This window comes from Grus americana, chromosome 28 (assembly GCF_028858705.1).
Source record: "Grus americana isolate bGruAme1 chromosome 28, bGruAme1.mat, whole genome shotgun sequence".
Classification (NCBI taxonomy): Eukaryota; Metazoa; Chordata; class Aves; order Gruiformes; family Gruidae; genus Grus; species Grus americana.
In genome coordinates this window covers 2,087,052-2,106,695 of record NC_072879.1, presented here as the reverse complement: position 1 = coordinate 2,106,695, position 19,644 = coordinate 2,087,052, and the positions used below count along the sequence as shown (strand labels likewise).

At 45.4% G+C, this 19,644-nt stretch overlaps 1 protein-coding gene across 3 annotated transcripts; it reads right to left on the bottom strand.

Annotated features, from left to right (window-relative positions):
* Positions 1 to 630: 630 nt before the first annotated feature.
* Positions 631 to 19,328, bottom strand: SUGP1 (SURP and G-patch domain containing 1). 3 transcript variants are annotated; one of them, XM_054805089.1, is made up of 14 exons: positions 19,286 to 19,328; positions 18,807 to 18,978; positions 18,133 to 18,236; positions 17,483 to 17,710; positions 15,711 to 15,834; positions 15,026 to 15,129; positions 13,227 to 13,350; positions 10,916 to 11,418; positions 6,015 to 6,121; positions 5,168 to 5,345; positions 4,804 to 4,910; positions 3,821 to 3,966; positions 2,230 to 2,359; positions 631 to 1,808 (listed from the first exon to the last, which is right to left on the bottom strand). In XM_054805089.1, exons 1-14 carry the CDS (start codon positions 19,308 to 19,310, stop codon positions 1,782 to 1,784), a joined length of 2,079 nt encoding a protein of 692 aa, XP_054661064.1. In that variant the 5' UTR covers positions 19,311 to 19,328; the 3' UTR covers positions 631 to 1,781. The 3 variants fall into 3 exon arrangements, with proteins under 3 accessions (XP_054661064.1, XP_054661067.1, XP_054661066.1); XM_054805092.1 differs by having other exon boundaries at positions 13,227 to 13,338; XM_054805091.1 differs by having other exon boundaries at positions 15,711 to 15,822.
* Positions 19,329 to 19,644: the final 316 nt, after the last annotated feature.

The window sequence follows — 19,644 nt, the reverse complement described above, 5'->3', positions numbered from 1 at the left end:
GAACAGTTAGCAAGAGAAGGGGCTCAGGAAGACCAAGGCTGCAGTGTGGAAATAAAGGAATAAAACAAATTTTGCCAACACAACCTCAAGGAAGTACACGGGGACGGCTGTAGCGCCAGATCAGCTGTAAAGACCCGATCAGGGATAGCAGAGCCTGCCCACTCACCCCGTGACCAGGTCATTGTTGGTGCCAAAAGGATGCCACGCTCCCTACGCTTGGAATAAAAAGACTGAAAATGCCTTTGCTCTCCAGCAGCCTCCCCCCAAGCCCCTGCTTCTACAGAAAAGCCAGGGGTGAAGTGGGCAGCCCAGCAGGGCTCCAGGCTGGTAATTCCACACAGCAGCTCAGGCTCGTTCCAGCCAGGAACCAAGAGCGAGCAGCACCGACATGGCAAGATGGGTGTCCTAACTTCCTGGGAAAGCACACTTGTCACAGTGACCTTAATCATTTGAGCAGAAGCTTGGCCCTACTGAAGACCTGCCAGATTTCTTATCTTTATTTCCCAATCTGCCATCCCCGAGTGTACGCAGTGTGCCTTACACCACGCACTCCCCAGGAACGGCCCCAGCTCCGCGGGTCTGCAAAGCGCTCGCACATTTTGATTTTTCTCAGAATGAACCCCTACTGAATTTACCGTTTCAAATGTTTTTATTGAAAGCCAAGTCCTTGACTCTACGTTGTTAAGAAAAGGTAACAAAAGAGAAGCACACGCCAAGTATTTGGACTAAGGGAAAACAAATGCAAAGGAAACCAAACCAGCTGACCTCACTTTGTTTTCTGTAAGATGCTAGAAGGAAAGGGAGCTAGAGCAGTCAGTCAGCCTACAAAAACCCACAGTAAGACCCCTCTTTCAAAAAATTCAGTGATTAAAACTAAGGAACAAATGAGTTTTATTTTATTTACAGATTGAATGAAGAAAACTTGTAGTTGTAGAGGGGTTTCTTATGACAACAAAATCCAAATGGCCTTTGATAAATTGTTTGAAGGCTTGGTTCTTCATCACCCCACTCCACAGAAAGCGTTAGCAAGTCTCTTGTTTTGCTAGGAAGCTGGGGGTGAACTTAGTGTTCAAGAAACCAAGAGGCTGTTGCCTCCGAAGTTGGAACAAACTCACCCTGTGCCCCTCCAGCCTTGCAGCTGTGCTCCATGCACCCATCCGCACCTTGTCTTCCACAGGGTAGAGGTAAAATGACGAGGCACTGGTTTTGCAATGTCAGTTGAAGGTCAGACTGTAATTCTGGCTTCATGACAGCAACGGAACCCAGTTCTTCTGGGAATGATAGCCTGACTGAACGATAGCCCCCAATAGTTGGGTCGGAGACAGTCCCTTGTTGTATTTGCAATTAAAAAACCAAACAAAAATGAAAAACCCCCAGAGCAGCAGAAGCTGCGCGATCTGAATAACGGAGGATCTGCCGTTCAGCAGAAAATGCATTCCTTGTAACATGGCACCGAGCTAAACACAAATGGAGTCCCTGAACTATTCCTATTGGTATCTTTGGTGCTACCCTTCCGCTGTAAGCAGGGCACCGCGTGAGGATCTCTGCTCTCACCTGCTCTCTTCTCCTCTGAATTCCACCCAGGCCTTGTTACGACACAGTTGTCATGACACTCGAGTGTGCAGTGAGTGGGCTCGCAGGCCTTTCTTCTGGGTGAAAGATGGCATTGTGACTTCAATAAGTTTTACAATATTAGCAAATAAGAGAATGATAATGCAGTTTCATAACATTTCACAGTAAAATTACAACTGTTTTGAAAATACATTGCCCCAAAAACATTCTCAGTAGTAAGGTCGTCGTGGATTGTTCTGTGGGGAATAACAAGAGAAAATTAATCAAAATTGCTGTCTTCACAGAACAATGAGCGTCTGAGCTTAATTATCTGAAAAAGCCACTGAAACGTGACATTTCTGACAGTGAAACCTGAGGTTCTCCCATCAAAAATTACAAATGTAGCTTTCTAAATGTGCCGGCACATTGAATGTAACAGAGGCAGATGCAAACTTACAAGCCTTTTGCAGCCAGGAAAAGTTATTCCAAATAACCCACAGATTCGTGGATGACCCATCTGCTTCCTTTGTACGCAGAGTTTATACTTTGTACGTACCAGATAAAGTTAAAAACAGGGGCTTTTGTATGGAAAAAAAAATCATAGCAAGGAAAACCGCGCATCCATGGATGTTTTGGTAGGGATAATTCGATTCGTGTCTCGTTTCAGGACCACCTTACCAATGGATTTGGTCGGAAGCGGTAGGCAAGCATCATTCGTTTACGGAATGCTTCATACTCATCATCCTCCTTGGTTAGCTCAGCGGGACGATCAATGCCAAAACCAGCTCCATCCACAGCGGTAGTTCCCCTGTTCAGAAAGAGGGAACAAAGTCTCCGAGGTAAGCAGATGTGACAGGTCACCTTCCTCCTCATCAGAAATACCTGCTCAGAGCTCAAGCATCAGGGAGCACTGGGCATCAGCAGAGTGCGCTACATCAAGACAGACAGCTAACACTGAGCAGCTTATTGCATTTGCCACGTTTCTACGTTGCCCTTCCAAGTCAATGACGCTTGCTATCATTAGATGGAAGCCATCAACGTATATTTGCTTAACCTTTTACAGCTGGAACAGAAATACCATCCACGCTTCGGATGCCTCCCTACCAAATGCTGCTCTGACTGACGGACTAACCTTTGGCAACCAAATGCGTTGATTTGTACCTTGCTGATTGGAGGTAGGCAGAACTGTTAAACAGTGTGCCTGCCTCCCACTCCTTCACTCCAGAACAGTCCAAAAGCAAAAGCAACTCCTTTCCATCTGCAGTAGCACCTTCTTTTCCCTTCTGAGAAGATCAGAGATGGTAGAGCCCAAGCAAAATCACAACCCTTGTTCGACCCTGTGATGGGCAGAAACTGCCTTCCTTCTGCCGTGTGCACGCCCTGCTGTTTTGATTACAGCGATCTTTTATTGCAGGACTTCTTTGAACCAGTAAGCATGTCACCAGAGAGATCTTCTTGCTAAGGAGAAGTGCTTTGTAGAGATTCTTTCTATTGTGCAGTAAACAAACAACTGTTATTTCTAAAAGGATCTAATGCTAAAACACAATTCGGAGTATTTCCTATCCCCAGTATTTGGTTCTAAAGTTCAGCATATGTTATCAACAGATGATCCACCTAAAGAGAGATGCTCATCTATTTTTTGATAGAACTCTCATAAAGCTTTATTACATACAAAGTGTGATCAAATCAGAAAACTTCTGCGCAAAAGAGTGACATCAAGACAGTTGCACGATCACACACAAAGCATCTTTCAAACACTGGTCTAGCAGCAGCATATATTGGTCATCACCTTCCAGCCACGGTACCCTAGGGACTAGGTAGCGGGCACCAACGGTGCTTCAGATGCAAAAGGCATGTTCTTTAATACTTAAATAAATCGATGACTTTAAAGACATGACTTAATCCTCACGTGCCCTGGGAGAGGCGAGGTGCAGAAAAGTGTTATCATCTTCATTTTATAGATGGGGAAACCGGGGAGAAGGCACCTTTTGGAAGAACGCACTATGCGAATTGAGACCGGAAACAAAACGCTCTTGGTTCAGATCATACCTCCTGCCTGAGATAAAGTAACAAACCCAGGCCTTAGGGGGAGGGAACCCCAAAGAAATCAGAAACGATTTTTCTCCTTTGCTGCGAGGATTCCATATTCTGGTCAAGTGATGAATTGCAGTCACATTCATTGCAGCTGCTTCCAGTAGGCTGGGGCAGGAGCATCAATTACCGGCCCAAGAGGAAAGGACTAAATCAATAGTAGAAGAACTCTGCTTACTTGCTGACTGGGTTTTTAATCCCCTGTCCATCCGAGCCAAGTCCCTCGCCTTCCTTCCAGCCCATCTTCATTAGCATTTGATAACCTATGTTTTCCACAGTCAGTTTGAACTCTTTGTATTCAGAATAATCTGGCTCACGTCCTTCCTGCGGAGACACAAAAGGTAGCGTTGGTTATTTTTTATATGCGCCTATCTTTGTGGGTTAGAGGAGGGGAAAACCAGCTTCAGCTACTCAAAGTGAAGATGTTCTGGCAAACAATTAATAACTTGTGCGATTTCTTAGGATTCCAGTTCTGCACCACTATAGAGAAGAAAACAGGTAAATGATAAAGCGCAGCACAGCCCTGTAACATAATCTGCAAGAAGCAGGGAATGCTACTGTGAGATTAAGCTGAGAAATATTTAGCTCCTGAATTTAAAGTTGCTAACTGGGGATCAAGCTTCAGATACAGTTCTTACTTAAGCCGGGATCTCCAGGGAACGTCAGACCCCACGCTGGTTGCATGAAAACATTACGAAGGATGCGCCAGCATCAAGAAGTTCTACAGTTTAGGAAAAATTGGCAGGTATTGAAGTGGTTTGCATAAGCTTTTTTGCAGGCTTTATATTTTCACTTTACTGCAATCATTTGGATAAAAATTCAAATTTTCCTTGCTTGGCATCAGCAACCACTTATCAGAAACAGGACCAGCAGACAAACGGTGGGTAGTCACAGAGGCTTGTCTAGAATTTCAGCTAACCCCCAAATACTGTCCCAACGGTCTGTTTTCTAATTTGCTACAGCCGTTTCTCTGCAAAGAGCAAAAAAACTAACCCCTTGTTTCCTCCAGAAGTAACAGAGCTCCCAGGTGAAGGGCAGAAGTACCTCAAGGCTGCAAGGTAGCTAACTGCTGTGAAAGAGGGCTAAGCATGCTTGAGATCTTTCCCTCACTGCTACGGGACAAGTTTGAAGCACTGCCCTGTGAAGTCTCTGCTATTTCACCTTCAGTGCCTTGAACGTCTCCATGAATTTCTCCAGCTCGTCAGGTGGAAGAAAGTCTCCGATGAAATGTTTCCCTCTGCCCATCTGGGTCAGCTGCTCAGCCCACTCTGCCCAAGACACAGAGGAGAGAAAACAGCAATAACGCAGCATTCTTCGACTTGGAATTTCAGAGGGTTTGTGAAGCATAAAGCCTCACAGTAACACACGGTTATTATTTCCACTCAACAGGCAGGGAAGCCACAGCACAGACCAGTGAAAAGTGACCCTGCAACTCCCACGCCAACAAGGCGATCTCAGACATCTCCCTCTGGAGGCCTTTGTACAACCGCGGAGCAAGATGTTTGCATGGCAGCTCCCTACACACCTCGCGTCTTGTCCATCTCCATGCGTCGAAGCTGGTGCTCCCACGTTCCCAGCTCACTGTCCACCTCTTCGTCGCTGTCATAGCCATGTTGGTGCTGCTGAATTGCCTTTTCCCACATCATCTGCATCTCCTGCATGGCTCGCTTGTGCTTCATGATCATATCGTACATCTGCTGCATCTAGGGGAAGAGATGCAACAGCGCGCTCGATAAGACAACCCATTCACAGGCAGCGGAGTCTGCCACAGAGGCACGCAGAGCTCTGCGGCAGAGCCCTCACCCGCCCCAGCTGCCGTACATAATACGGGTTATGACAACTACAAATCCCAACGGGCAGTGCTGTTGCTTGATCTGATCCGCTCGTTTCTCACATCAAACAGGAGCATAATGTGCTGGTTCCTCTGACAGAGGCACCTCGATATTAACAGAGGACTGCTACCACCTGATCAGCCCTACGCAGTTTAAACACCATCCTCACCTTCTGGCAAAAGCCAACTCTGCTCTCATCCCCGCAAAGCTTGCAAGTATCTACTCACCTTCTGCCCACCACTGAAGTAATACATAACCAGCTGCAGATGTGACACAACAGACCTTATAGATTTTGGGTTTTAGTTCGGTAGGACAGCAATTGGCTGGTTGGATTCATATTCCCCAAAGTCCTCTAATATTTCTGCTGACTGCAGCATCACATGATTCTCAGGCATTCAGCACAAATCCTAGAGATTTATTTGTGGGCCACTGGGAAAGTTTCTTTGCTATCTCCACCTCCATTTTCCCATCTAACCCTGCCATGCTGCAACACAATATGCTGGTAGACAAATGAATTTGGAAATCATTTCAGGGCATTACCTCCTGCTGCTCCTTCAGCTGTTTCTTCTGGGCTTCAGAGAGTTCCGTCACACCCACCAAACCAACCGGTTTCCCTTTTTCATAACCAAGACCCTTGAGGTCCTGAACTGTAATAAGCACATGTTAAAAGACTTTCAAAAATTTGAGACAGCTGTTGAGACCAGCGAAACCACCTCTCAAGATCCCCACATGAAGTTTTACACTCATTTCATGGTTCCAGCATTGAGACACTTAACTGAAGAACAACAGCCTGGTAGGACTTAGGAACCACAGGAGCAGGAAAGCCACCGGGTTGCACCTCCTTCGCCAGCCAGCTCAGAGTATTCCCTCATCCTGGTCCAAGGCTCTGCCCTATCGTGTTAGCAGACTCGCCAACTGTCTCTCACATCCTCAGAGGTCACACTGCATGGCAATCTGCTACACCACGCTTTAAAAATCACTCCTCCTTAAGATTAATTCTCCTCATAAGGCTTTCTCGTGAACCCCAGCCATTGCAAAGAGTGACACTTAATTATTCAGAATTGAGTCACAAGCAGATCTGAGCCTGTCAGCATATTGTCCAATCTGTGCACGTAAGTGTCTGCTGATTACTATGTAAACAGCAACTTCATTCAAAATGAAAAGCAAATGACCACATTAGAATAAAGACATGAGCATTATGCTGCTTTTGGAAGTTGCTGTTCCCCAAGGAGATTTTAGTTTCTAATCTACAGGCTCAAGAAGAGCATTGCCAGGGATGTTGCCCCTGCTTTCAAAGAGGCGGCGCTTTAAGTATTTGCTTGACAGTCCCATCGATGTATCCTCCTTTTTCTGCAGCATCCCCTTTTGGAAGCTCCTCCTTTGGAATGATTTTTGCTGTCATATCAGATAAGCCCTGAAATTAGATATTAACATTATCTGGGCAGGGCACCTACTGATTTAAAACGACCATATGGCACTCTGAGTTCAAAGGGCAAGTTAAAGGAAGAGAGGGGGGGAAAAAAATCCAACCAGGAAGCCTATTTGTAATTGCTGCACCATGAAACAGAGTAATAGAAACATTGCTGGAGATGAAAAAAAAAAAAAAAAGGTATTTACAATGGAGATTGCCTTGCAAACTTGGTTCATATATATCTAACAGGGCTGGCTGCTCCCCTCTAAAGCAGCTAAGCTTTAGACCTAAGAACCCAATAGTTAAATATTTAAGGGATTAGAAGACGACGCACAACCGCACTTGAAAGCGCGTTGCATTTTTCAATACAAGGAAAACTATTTCTTCCTAATGACGGCAAAAACCTCCATTTGAATGTAAGTCCAGACTACAGTTAAATGATGCTTCATTAATTATTCATTATCTATTAATTATGAAGCCTGATAATAACAGGATCATTGTTCATGACACCACATGTCTACACAGCATGCTAATTAGGCCCCAGGGGTCGTCTTCTCCCTCCCTCTTATTCGCACTCAGGGCAATTGATCTGAGCACTCTTATCTCCCCTCCTTTCCCACATGCTTTTGGCGGAGCACACCATGATTGGGAAGTGGCTTCCTTAACTCCAAGCCTCCCAAGGAGAACACCAACCAGCGCATCCACCCTCCCTTGCACAGCTACAGCCTCTGCACATTCACACCAGTGCCAGGAGTCAACTCTGCAGGAAGACTTATGTAAAACACTGCAAGAGGTTTTCCAAGAGGAGGGAAGCAAGAAGCAGTGTTATGCTAGGCTTGGTGCTAGGATACGCACTTTCAGCTCCTGAGAAATAAGAACAAATAGAAAAATAAACCTACCTATTATTGATAAACAGCCCAATTTCTGTCTCACTGAGATCTGGAAACAGCTATAGTGAACACACTACGCCTGTTCCACGTAAAGAAGGATCTGGCCCCAAATGTTATGTGAGACTGGGGCACTTCAGCATCAGCCTTAGTCAAAGATTCACCTCCTGTCTCAGGGCATGGGAAAGCTTTCTCTGAATGCACTGAGGAAGACTCTCTGCCCTTCACAGAGGTCAGCAGCTCTTTGGCTTAGTTCTGAATTGCATAAACACTCAGGCTAAGAGCCAGGCATGGCTCTAGAGGCCCCACGAGCTGGTGGCTTGCCAGCATATATAACCACCTTAAAGGAGAAAGGTGAGAGCGTAGCATCTTCTTTTACTTCCCAGAAAGCATATGCCACTGCTCCTTCTTGTGCTAAAGCTACATCTGGTTTGTCTGACTGCTCTGGTACCTTGCAGGCTTGATGCTGAGATGATGCTAAAAGAGTCACTGCAGAAATTTAGCTCTGGGGGATACTTGGCCCAAAGTATTACGATATAGGAAAAGTTGACAGAAAAAGCAAAGCTCCACCCCAAGCCCGCATGTGAAGATAGGAAAGTCTATTCATAAATAAGATCAGCCAATGTATTTGCATAGAAATAGAAAAGGTTTCTAAGTTCCTTACACCGGTCTAGCACTAGGCAAAAGATAAGGAGTTGCTTCTCAGTCTCAGGTTCAGCAGGCCTGGGAAAAATACACTTTTTTTCCTTGAATGACATCAGCTTTGCCTACAGGGTTAATGGTGCAGTCTATCTGCAGCATTGGCAGAAGACTACCTAAAGGTTTATCCCTTTCCCACATGCCCAAAGAGGAGCTTGTTACAAGAGAAGTGAATGTCCTTTAAGGACAGCAGGAGAAATCCCAATACAGAAGTGCCTGATTCTTTGCTTCATAGTCTGAAGATCTTACTCAATTAAAACTAATCAGACCCAAAGCAATCCAATATTAGGTTTCAGAAAACTCTAATGACAGCCTGTAATTTCCCATTAGTCCACAGAGTTCACTAATCACAATATCTCTGTTCAGCTTTTCAGATGTATTAGTCCCTGCAGTACATATGCAGTTAAGCATTTCAATATCAATACATTTAGGAGGAGCCTTCTTTCTGTCCAAAAGGACTCTACTTTCTCCTCTCCACGCTACTGATTTATTAATAAGAGTAGACAGGAAAAGAATCAGAACAGTCCTCCGCTAAATCCAAAACAATTGCTGAGGATAAAAGACTAAGACATAGCTATTTAGGTACCAAAGCGTACTGTGCAACTCTAACCTTCCACAGGACCAGGGGTGTAATTTGGAATTCTCTTCACCTGTCAGGTTGAAGATGTTAATTCTAAAAACAGATTAGTCCATCTGAACTGATTAAAAAAAACCCTTCCCCCTGCAGAGCATTAACAGCGCATTAACGGTTGATTTGTTATGCCTGACAAATTGCTGTCCTTTTCTTCTACTTGACACAAAGCCCTGCAGAAAGTGAGCACGAACACAACAAGCATGTCCCTGCCTAATTAAGGGGAGGCTAAAAGAGCTAGGGGAGATTTTGGCAGGAAGCATGCTGGAATGAGCACATGGATACCCTTGCAGCCCTCCTCTGCAGCAGGAGGTATTAAGACAGAATCAGATGTCTGTTTTGATAGCGCCTGCCCAGCTTCATCATCGAAGCTTTGTTACTGTCTGCAAGGAAAAAAAAATTACTCTAGAGTCAGGAAAGACTCTCACATCTGATTTCTGCCTTACTATGAGCAGTAATTCAAGGTCAAATGCGGAAGCCATCCACGTTGGTATCTTGTCCTGTACATACGATATGTATAGCCAAGATCGTATAGGGCTGCGATTAGAAGACAGAATTACTTGGGAATGTCTCTTCATCTACATGTGAAGTGCTGGATTAGGAAACAGAGTCCTTCCTTCCAGACCTCCACAGAACCAACAGACACTACAGCACATATAGCTAACCCTGTATCTTACCCAAGCCTAACAATCTAAGCTATTAACGGGTTGAGCAATTATCTCCTCAAAAACCCAGCTGAAGCAGAAGACCCACTGACTTGCTGGAGCAATGAATTGTACAGGCTGATCACGTGTTGAAAGTTTTCTGTGGTCTCACCCTGCAATTCAGAAAATTATGGCTTGTTTTCTATTACTTGTCCCACTTCATCTGTTCTCCTATTGCTTTTTGGAAAAAGTCCTTCCTGAGACAGGTACTTATTACTTTTCCTGTGACGCTAGCCTCATACTATTAATTTTCTCAGTTTGCCAACACCAACTGCTTTATCTTACGTCTTCTTTTTCTCCTTTTCACATCCTTTCCCCCATACCACACTAACTGGGCAAAGGATTCAAAGATGCCGTCTTAAATGTCTGCATTCACCTGTTATCCTTGAGTGACTCAATTTTTGTATGCATCTCTAACTGCCTGGCTAATTACCTATCTGCACATGCACAGATGGGTCAGAGTTCAGCCTCCGAGAGCTCACTAGAAGTGCCTTGACTGGAAGAATTATCTTCCAGAACTCAAAGAGCTGCACCCCCCAGGTGAACTTGGCAGGTGAAGTAACAGGAGCACGAGCCTCAATGCTGGATGAGGAGTGTGAACCCCATCTGCAATCAAATGAACTGAAATGGGTATAAATTGGAACTGGAAGTTATACTTGCATCCGCCAGCACTTGGGGAAACAGCTATTCCCATTTAGCCTTCTGATCAGTTAGAGTGAGATGGAAGTGCTGCCCAGGGATTTTATCCTACCATGGGGAATAAGCACAGTTCAGCCTTTGATATTTGTTTTCTGACAGACTCTCTTCCTGAAGTGAAATAGCCCTAAATAGTGTAGAGGCTGAGGCTGTAATGAGCTATAGCACAGCAGGGTTTTAGAGATAGATAACATCCAATCCCTGGTGTCTGTGAGATAAAGTGGTTTATCTGGGTTTCCACACAGGGGAGAGTTAGCTGCTAGACCTAGTGGAAAGATAGGGGGCTGGCAACCAAGGAGATTACAACAAGAGATAGACTCGCTGGGTTTTCTGTTTACAAAGCCAGCTGGGCTAAGGCAGAATGCACTCCCCAGGAAAAACAGTTATTCAACACAATATACGAACCCACTAACCTGAAAGAGGGGAGGGAGAATCCAGCTGTTGGACGAGCTGTGGGAGCGGTAATTCAACCTTGTCCTCCTCGGGCCCCCACCTGCTCTTCCGCTTCTTTTTAGTAGTGCCTGTAGCAGTAGCTGTAGTTGTTGTTGCAGCAGCGGTTGTAGCTGTCTGATCAGGTGGAGTTGTAGAGGATGATGGTGAAGGTGAGGGCAAGGGTGAGGGCAAGGGCAAAGGAACGGGCAAGGGCAAAGGCGAGGACACAGGCAAGGGCATGGGCACGGGCAAGGGCGAGGGAACAGGCAAGGGCAAAGGTAAGGGCAAAGGTAAAGGTGAGGGCACAGGCAAGGGCAAAGATGGTAAGCACAAAGGTGATGGTGATGCCTCAGGACTGGTCTTCCTTTTCAAACTGGACTCTCCAGGCAAGGGGGCACACACAGTGCTGGTTTTGGCCTTACGGAACTCCTCCAGTTTCTGCCGGTAATACTTGTAGCCTTTGCTGTTTGGCTCATATAAAAACCTATGAAGAAAGAAAGAAAGAAAAAAAGGAGGAAAGTTTAGATGTAACAGTCATATGCAGGGGTTGGACACAGCACGGTTTGGTCAGGGCTTTTCTTTCCTGCAATGCTCTTGCACAAGTAGCCTTCCCACACACTTCCTTGCTCTCCAGCACCATCCTGTGTGTATGTGCGTGCAATGCAGGGTCCGTGCGCTCTTGCAAGGTAGGCTGCAAGCCTTTGGGATCAGGAAACGTATTTCCCATTCATGAGCAAACCACAGCTATTTTCTGTTGCCAAATAAACACACAGTACTAAAAAGGATGACGGTACATTTGTGGAAATGCAAGGTCCTCCCCCAGAATTCACCTGCCTTCTAGAACACATTTGGAAAAACTGCGAGGGCTCCATAACATGTTGGGTTTCAGTTCACAGAAGAAAACAAACATTCAGGTCTTACCAGTGGGAATGCCAAACCACTGCCTAAAGGAACTGCTCCCAAGCTCTCTATTCAAGCTAAAAGCGTTGACATTACCAGTCTGCTTAATTATACCATGACTCCTCCTTCTGTTCCCTCATACACAAAAAACCATTGCTTTATTTGCTACCCCTTCCAGAAATAGGCATCTCTGACCTTTTGGGTAAAATAAAACTCCTCAGTCTCTGTGGGAAGAACATGAACAATCCCCAATCTAGCAGCTACGCAAATTAAAAAAAATAAAAATCAATACAGTCATGTTTCTTACAAACACGTTATGTTTTTGGGCTCACTCCAGTTTAAATACTTCACAGAGAAAACTTGTCTATTCTTAACTTCTCTACCATCTTCCCTTTTTAGAGGAGCAGTTTAATAATTGATATAACCTCTCCTCGGGATAGTGCCTGCTCCCACAAGAAAACATAAGAGATGACAAACCTTTCCGATCTACCACTTCATGACATGCACAGGCAAACACAAACAGCTCTCTGATGTATTTTAAAATTCATTAAATGTGGTCCTGCATCCCTCCATTTGAATAACAGCACTGTGGATTGCTTCAGGACCAAGCAGAGGGCAGGACGGGGCCCTCCCTGTGGCAAACCTGATGAAATCCTAACAGAGGAGATGATGTTTAACTTGACCGTGCTCAGGTGGGATCACAGTGGTGTTTTAAAGTAAATAATGAAACAGCTCAGGTATTAGCACATCTGTAATGTAATTCACAACACAAGGGGAGTACCCCTGAGGGCCAGAAGGCAGCCAATAAAATGCCAAAATATCAGCAACAAAATAAGGCTCGCCGAGCCCCACTTCACTTCCAGAGAACACACCAAATTGTTTGTAAGAACAGAAAAATGTAACACAGATGAGACCAAAGGGAGGCATTAAACAGCTGTCAGTGTGCATTGAAGAGAACAATTCACATCTGCAAGACTGAAAAAGATATTCCAAAGGGGAACGTAATGGTGAAGGAGTGCTACCTGTATGTTAGTGAAGGTGCTGTGTAAAGAGCAACCCAGAAATTAATTGGACAGCAGCGGTATGAGCAGTGGATGGGGGCCCACACCAACACGCAGCTATAGGGGAAAGTATAAAGGTTAGAATTATACTAGTACATTGCAACAGAAAGTAGGTGAGACGGGGTGGAAGTCATACATTTTGGGGAAAGCAAATCGATTTCTCTCTATATATATGCCTTGCTTTAAACTGTGAAGCTTGAGAACGTAAAAGTATCATTGCAAGGTAAGTACGCTGTCCTTATAACTTCAGACTCATCGCAAGCTTGTCTATTATTTCCCCTTAAAAAATCAGAGACCCACAGTACACTCAGCAGCAGGTTTCTTCCTTTACCTGAAAGCATGGTTCTCTCGGTTGTTCTGCAAGGCAATAGCTTCCACCTCGGGACCCCCGTCTGCTATGAACCTCGCCAGTTTCTCAGCAGAGTTCTTTGTCTCTTCGTCGTCTGGGGGTGAAACTTTAAGCAGGCTGTCAGTACTGGGCCCAACTCACACAAGCAACAGTCAAAGCCTATCTGTTCTAAGAACCCCAAGAGCAGAATAAGGGCAAAAGGTCGAGTTTAATTTTTAGAAATATTACACATAAACAGTCATAGAGTTTATATCACAAAAACATGATATCGTATAAGGTTGTACAACAACTTTGTCACCAGAGGAGTGCCCGTTCACACATCAGCTTCCCCTGTGCCAGGAGCCAGATGAGAGCGGATTAACAGAGAAACCAGCTTTTGTCTTCAAAGATGGACACTTGTTTCTCTGCTGCAGAGGAAGTCTGTTTCTTCCTCATATCAGGCACTTTTCCATAGGGTTACACCTCAGCACTCGCAATTATCTCTAGTTAAAGACTTTGCCACTGACATCCCCAGGAGCAACGGGAAGGCCTTGGAAAAAGCGGCAAACTAATACCGCTCTGTAATCCCACTTGCACCTACTGTCACTACACATCTGCTGGCCGTTTTAGGGGAGGGTTGTAGGACAGAGGAAATTCTCCACCAAGCAGCCCCAATCCTCACCTGGAAGAGGTGGCTACTGCAGCCTTAGTCCAAAGGCACGGAGAAGGCTCTGATCATTAATATTTCAAGCATATTTGAAGGAGCGAGGCAAATACATTATTTAGCCACGACAGCCTTATATGACATTTGCTACCTGCACAGTACCAGTATTCCAGTGTGCTGGCACAGGACCAGGAGGCAGAAGACATGATTATAAGCCATGGACAAGTCATAACCTTTCCTTGCTTCAATATTCCACACCGGTAAAGTATGGATAATACTGTTTAGCTTCCAAACTTGTATCATTTAGCTGATAGTGGTAACAAGCTCTTTCAGCCTACAGTCTATTAAACCCTGATTTATTTGAGCTGTTAACTCATCAGCACGACAGCTAAATTGCATTAATACTTCTTTCCATGGCAAAGGAAGCTGATGCAGAGAGGCCGAATGATTTGCCAGGGTTGCATGCAGGCCTGAAACAGAGGCTGGACCAGAAGCGATAAACACCTGGCCCCCAGACCACACTTCATCACTAAGTAATTTCTGTCTCTTAACACAGTCGACCAGATTCCACTGCTCACGCTACCTGTGCGTTGGCAGATCACCCATTTCTGCTGTTTTCCCACCTGAAAACACAGCCCCTTACTTGCAAGCATTTGTGTCCCACGCAGAAAATAAAAGCTTCGGATAAGGAAATGGCAGCAGAAATGGGGATTACGTTCAACAAACCAACCAACCATTTTCATTTACAACAAATCAAGTAAGATGTGAGAAAAAGCACTTTTCCTAAATGTGTTTTCAGGGCTGAAACACTTTCCAGAACACACACGATGGAGAATTGTTTTAGTTCACTTTAAGGATTTTGGAGAAATGCAAGGGAAATCTCTTTCAAGAGCCCTTTATGTAGAGCATGGTACAGCACGCTGTGGGCTTGGGAAACAACCATTTGGCGCAATAGTTTGACGCCATTGTGGTGATGTTTGATCACCATCATTTTGAAATTTTATTTACAGGCAGCAGATTAACAGCCAAATACCCACTCCAACTGTTTCCAGAACAGACCTAACAAGCAGTTACAGAGAGTGAAGAAGTCAAATTGAACTTATGCAATTCATATTCTCGAGATCCCAGCCTCAATTACCTTTCTGAGAAGAGGATGCCTGAGAACTTTGATTCTCTTTTCTTATCTCTGCCACTTTCTTTCTGTAGTAAAGGAATTCTCTGCTGTTCTTATCATGCAAAAACCTAGGGTGGAGACGGAGGAAAAAAGGGCAAAAAATACACATCAGCAACAGCTATACACAAACACTGACACTTTGGGATATAAACAGCTCAAACCCAAGAAATACAAGACAGATAAATTACTCAGAACACACTTAAAATGAGGATTGCAAAGCCTTCAGCATGTATAAATACACACAGCTTTAATCTAAGGACTTGTATCCAAATGTTTTGTGTCACTTGAAGGGAAATAAGTAACAGTCTCTTCTGATATGGGAGGGAATCCTCTGTCCACAGCCACGCAGCGTATCAGTGGCAGAGGAGACAAACAGTCCCAAGATCCAGTCCGGTATCCCCATACACTAGGTGTTGTAAAGGCAGCCAGACTTCCCAGGCTGTAGTCCTAACTAGCACCATCGCAGTATCACTCTCTGCCTCAGTTTCCCCTGCTGTAAAACAATTACTCACAACAAAGCTCAAATCCACCAAACGATAATTAAACCACACACATCCACGAGAACTATATACACAAGGCTGATGTGGGGTTTTTTCCTACAAAGAGACAACGTTCTGCTTTGGAAGACAAGAGTTATCACCACACTTACGAAAAAGCTGGGTTATCCTTGTAGTCTTCCATAGCGACCTTCTCTAATTCTGGTCCCCCTTCAGCCACGAACCTAGCCAGCTTTTCCACCACTTGTCGGGTCTCCGCATCCTCTGGGGGTAAAACTTTAAGCAGGCTGTCAGTACTGGGGTTCAACTCACACACCAAACAGGCAACAGGTACATTACTTCTAAGAACCACGGCGGCAGACCGGTAGAATGGGAATGGGAAGAAAAAGGATGAAATGGGGGATCCAGTCTTACACAGCTGTACAAATTACAATCCCTAGGTTACTGTCAGCCTCTGCACTCCCCTAGTAGGAAGTTAATATTTTGTCTAGATTTTTCCTACAAGGAAAAGCCTAACATTTCAATCACCACACTTTAGGGTGCAACTTCGATCGCGACATAATTTGCTTCTGACAATTCTACTTCCACACAAAACACACAATGGGGAGGAACAGAAATTTGGCTTGTTTTTCTAACCACCACATTACTCCCTAAAGATTACAGATTCCCGTTCCCAAGACATCGCTCTGTACCCAGATAGCAGAGACAGATTGTGTAGCTGGAGCATATAGTTCTCCCTACTGGCACATGCCCATGTCTCAACCCTCACTTGGAGGAAATCCCACCAGAGATAAGAGGCAAGCTCAGTCTCCAAGAAACTGTATTTTGGAGAGGAACCCACTAACGCTGACAGTGACTACAGAGCTAATGCAGGACACGTTCAACGGGAACTAAGCACAGGCATTTGTCTACGCAATATTTTGGGTAGGGCGCTGAACAAAGAGCACACAGGAGTAGAGTTGTCCACACTGATCTAGACTAGATTCGAACTCATGATCTTTAAATTAAGGTTCCATATTCTGCCAGTGGATATTTCTCACATTCCTATAGTGCATTTCATGCTTAAGTTCAGGCTGGCTAATATTATGCTTTTATAAATCCCACCAGAAATAGCTAGACATGGTTTTGTAAACATATAATGAAGGAAATTGTGACACAGAGCTTAGCATGACTTATTTAGCAACTCAAATCTAATTTTATACTTGATTAATACACAAGCATGAAAATCATATTATTAAGCAAAACTGCCTTCTGGCTTCCTAGCCTAGATTATCCAGAGAAACTTGGTTACTTAAGTGTTGCAATATTTAACTTACATTTTTTCCCTCTAGGCAGCCACACCCAAACCGAGGACTTTTCATTTCCTATCATTTAAAAACCCTGAAACTTCATTTCAAATGCAAGCATTATATCTATATATGTTCTAGAGAACTCAGCACTAGCCATAATTAATTTTAATTGTACAAAAGCAAAATTCTTATGATTAGCAAACAATCAAGCTCCATTAAGAGAACATATTTCTTCTCAGGTTATTTTTCACAGAGACTGGTCAAGCACTTGTCTTGATAACTCAGAGAAAACAAACCTCTCTAGGCACAAACCAGACCCGGGCTAACTACGGCAAGTGACCCATCTCCCATACCGAGTTCAGGCTGGATCAGTAATACCCAACAGCTTTCAGTCCTCGGGTTTTCTGCTGAAGCTGGCTTTGGAGGAGTCTGCCGGCATTAACCCGCATTTGTATTTCACGATGCGGAAGTCTGCACATAGGAACTGTGCTAAGAATACGAATTCATAACATAAGGAAAAAAACCCAACCCTCCACTGGGGAAAATTCTTGAGAGTATCCTGAACTCAACTCCTATCTCTAGGGTAAGCGGACCTGCACCCCAAAACAAACAATGTAGTATGAGGGGTCATTTACCTTTAATTTCCAACCACTGCTCATAATCTTCCTCCTCATCTTCATCTGGCGACTGAAACACACTGAGGCGGTTAACGACTGGGGTCTGTTTGGAATGGGAGTAGTTCTTCGCTTGGTGCAGCATGCTGCTCAGGACCTGACCAGGGCGCTTCCCAAACAGCATAGGTTTCTTCCCAACATTTGATGCAGAAGTGTTTGCCGAGTTATTAGTAGAACTTGGGGGAGGTTCTTAGAAAAGAATGAGGGGAAAATAATTCCTGTGCATCCTTACTGTTTTCACCTCAGAAGGTTACAAATAACAACTCAGGCAGTAACACAGCTGCAACAGGCCGTTATTTTCAGAGTAAGTTAAAAACGCTGACTGGTGAAAGCTGCGCAACGAAACAAAAGCTGTGATGATTTTTACGTGAGATTCGAGTTAGAAGAGAGACGCTTGTCTTTACAGCACACATAGAGGAAAAGAGGGCAAACCTCCCTATCAAAGAAAGACTTTAATCCGAATTTAAAGGGGTCATCACTGCTTTAAAACTTACTCATACTGGTAACAGCTTATAGCAGGGTGTCTAAAGTGAACATACATGGAGGCAGCTCACACAAAGCTGGTATCATCAGGAGAAGGAAGGCCTCCTGTTGCTCAGAAGTCGACCTACCAGTACTTGACTTTTCCTTCTGCAGCTTGAGAAACTGCTGGAGGAAACTGCCATCATTAACAAACTTGTTGGAAACACAGGCTTCATTGTCAGTACCGTCATCTCTGAACAGAAAAAGAAAAGCAGGTGATGGTACTCATCATCCTCCCCAGCTCCCTTCACATGCATTTATTTTAAACAGGAAACAAGACAAATGCGAATGACTACTAACCTTTCTCATCTAATGTTGAAAACACACCTAAAGATCATGCACCTTGCTGTCTACAGCATTTACCCACGCTTCAGTTGGAAGCAGGGTAGCATAAGAGAGCAAGTAGAAATCCTGCTTCAAGAATCCTGGGCAAGCATTTAGCTGGAGAACTGTGCTAACACATAGTCACAATTATAAGAAAGCTAACAAATAGGAAGCTAGAAGTGTAATAATACCCCATTAAAAATATACGATTTGCTGTTAGCACAAATCTATTCACAAGAGTATTTGAAAAATCTGACTAGATCAATTAAAGTGCAAGTATCCTAATCCAGCCTTTACTCAACTATCTACTTCAACGTTCTTAGTACTTGCCCCCAAGGACCAGAGCTTTGCAAAGCTTGTCTCTTCAGTTTCATTTGACACATGCGCCTGTTTTCCGCCCGCGAATCTCCCATCTAAAAGCCCCATAATTCGCACGTACTCTCCAAACAGAGGTAGCTGTTGTATGCTCAGGTAATTCTGCCTTGCTTGCTGCTCCAACCTGGCCTCAATTTCTCTCTTTTTCTGCGCTATCAACTCCTCTTGGTGAAGAATATTCACGTTCGTCTTGGCTGATTTAGACTGCGCAACCCCAAACCACCGGCTCGCTTTTCCTACGGGAAAAGGGGGGAGAATTAAAATTAACGTCTGCGGCCTTCGGGGCCTCCCCGAGCCACCCCCACCGGGGGGATGATGCCACAGCCCGGCCCCGGGCACCCACCCCCCACCGCCCCCCACTCCCACCAGCGCCTCTTTCCTCACGCAGCGGCGAGGAGGCCGCCGAGCCTGGTGCGCCGCCGCCGCCGCCCCCACAGGGAAGCCGGCTGCCAGGCCGCGGGGCCGAGGACAGGCCGGGAAAGGGCGTCTGCGGGCCGGGGGCGAGCGGGGCAAGGCCCAGCGGCTCGGCGGGACCAGCCGTACCTGGCGCATCCCTGGGGTTGTCCATTTTGGAGCTCCCGTCCCACGATGCACCGCGGCGGGCGGGGCACGGGGCGCGCGGCGGCTGCTCTGCCGCAAAGGACTCTGGGAGATGTAGTCCTAGGGACGCCTCCGCCTCCCTCCCCGCGCCTCCCGCGGCAGCGAGGCCGGTCAGGGAGCCGAACCGACTCGCTGCAGGGGCGGGTTCCGCCTCCAGTCTCCTTCCCCAGCTCCCCCCCGACACAGCCCGGCGGCAGCGGCCGGTCGGACTACAACTCCCATGAGGCTGCGCGCGCCCCGCCATTTCCCATCAGCGCCTCAGGCGCACAGACACCTCCCAGCGGCCCGCGCGGGCGGCGGTA

Coding starts and splice junctions, on each gene's coding strand:
- SUGP1 (XM_054805089.1), bottom strand. CDS start 19,310: ATGGACAACCCCAGGGATGCGCCAG. Junction 11,419..13,226: donor CGAGAGAACCATGCTTTCAG/GTAAAGGAAGAA, acceptor CTTTCTTCATAG/GTTTTTATATGAGCCAAACA. Junction 2,360..3,820: donor ATTAAAAACCCAGTCAGCAA/GTAAGCAGAGTT, acceptor CTTTCTGAACAG/GGGAACTACCGCTGTGGATG.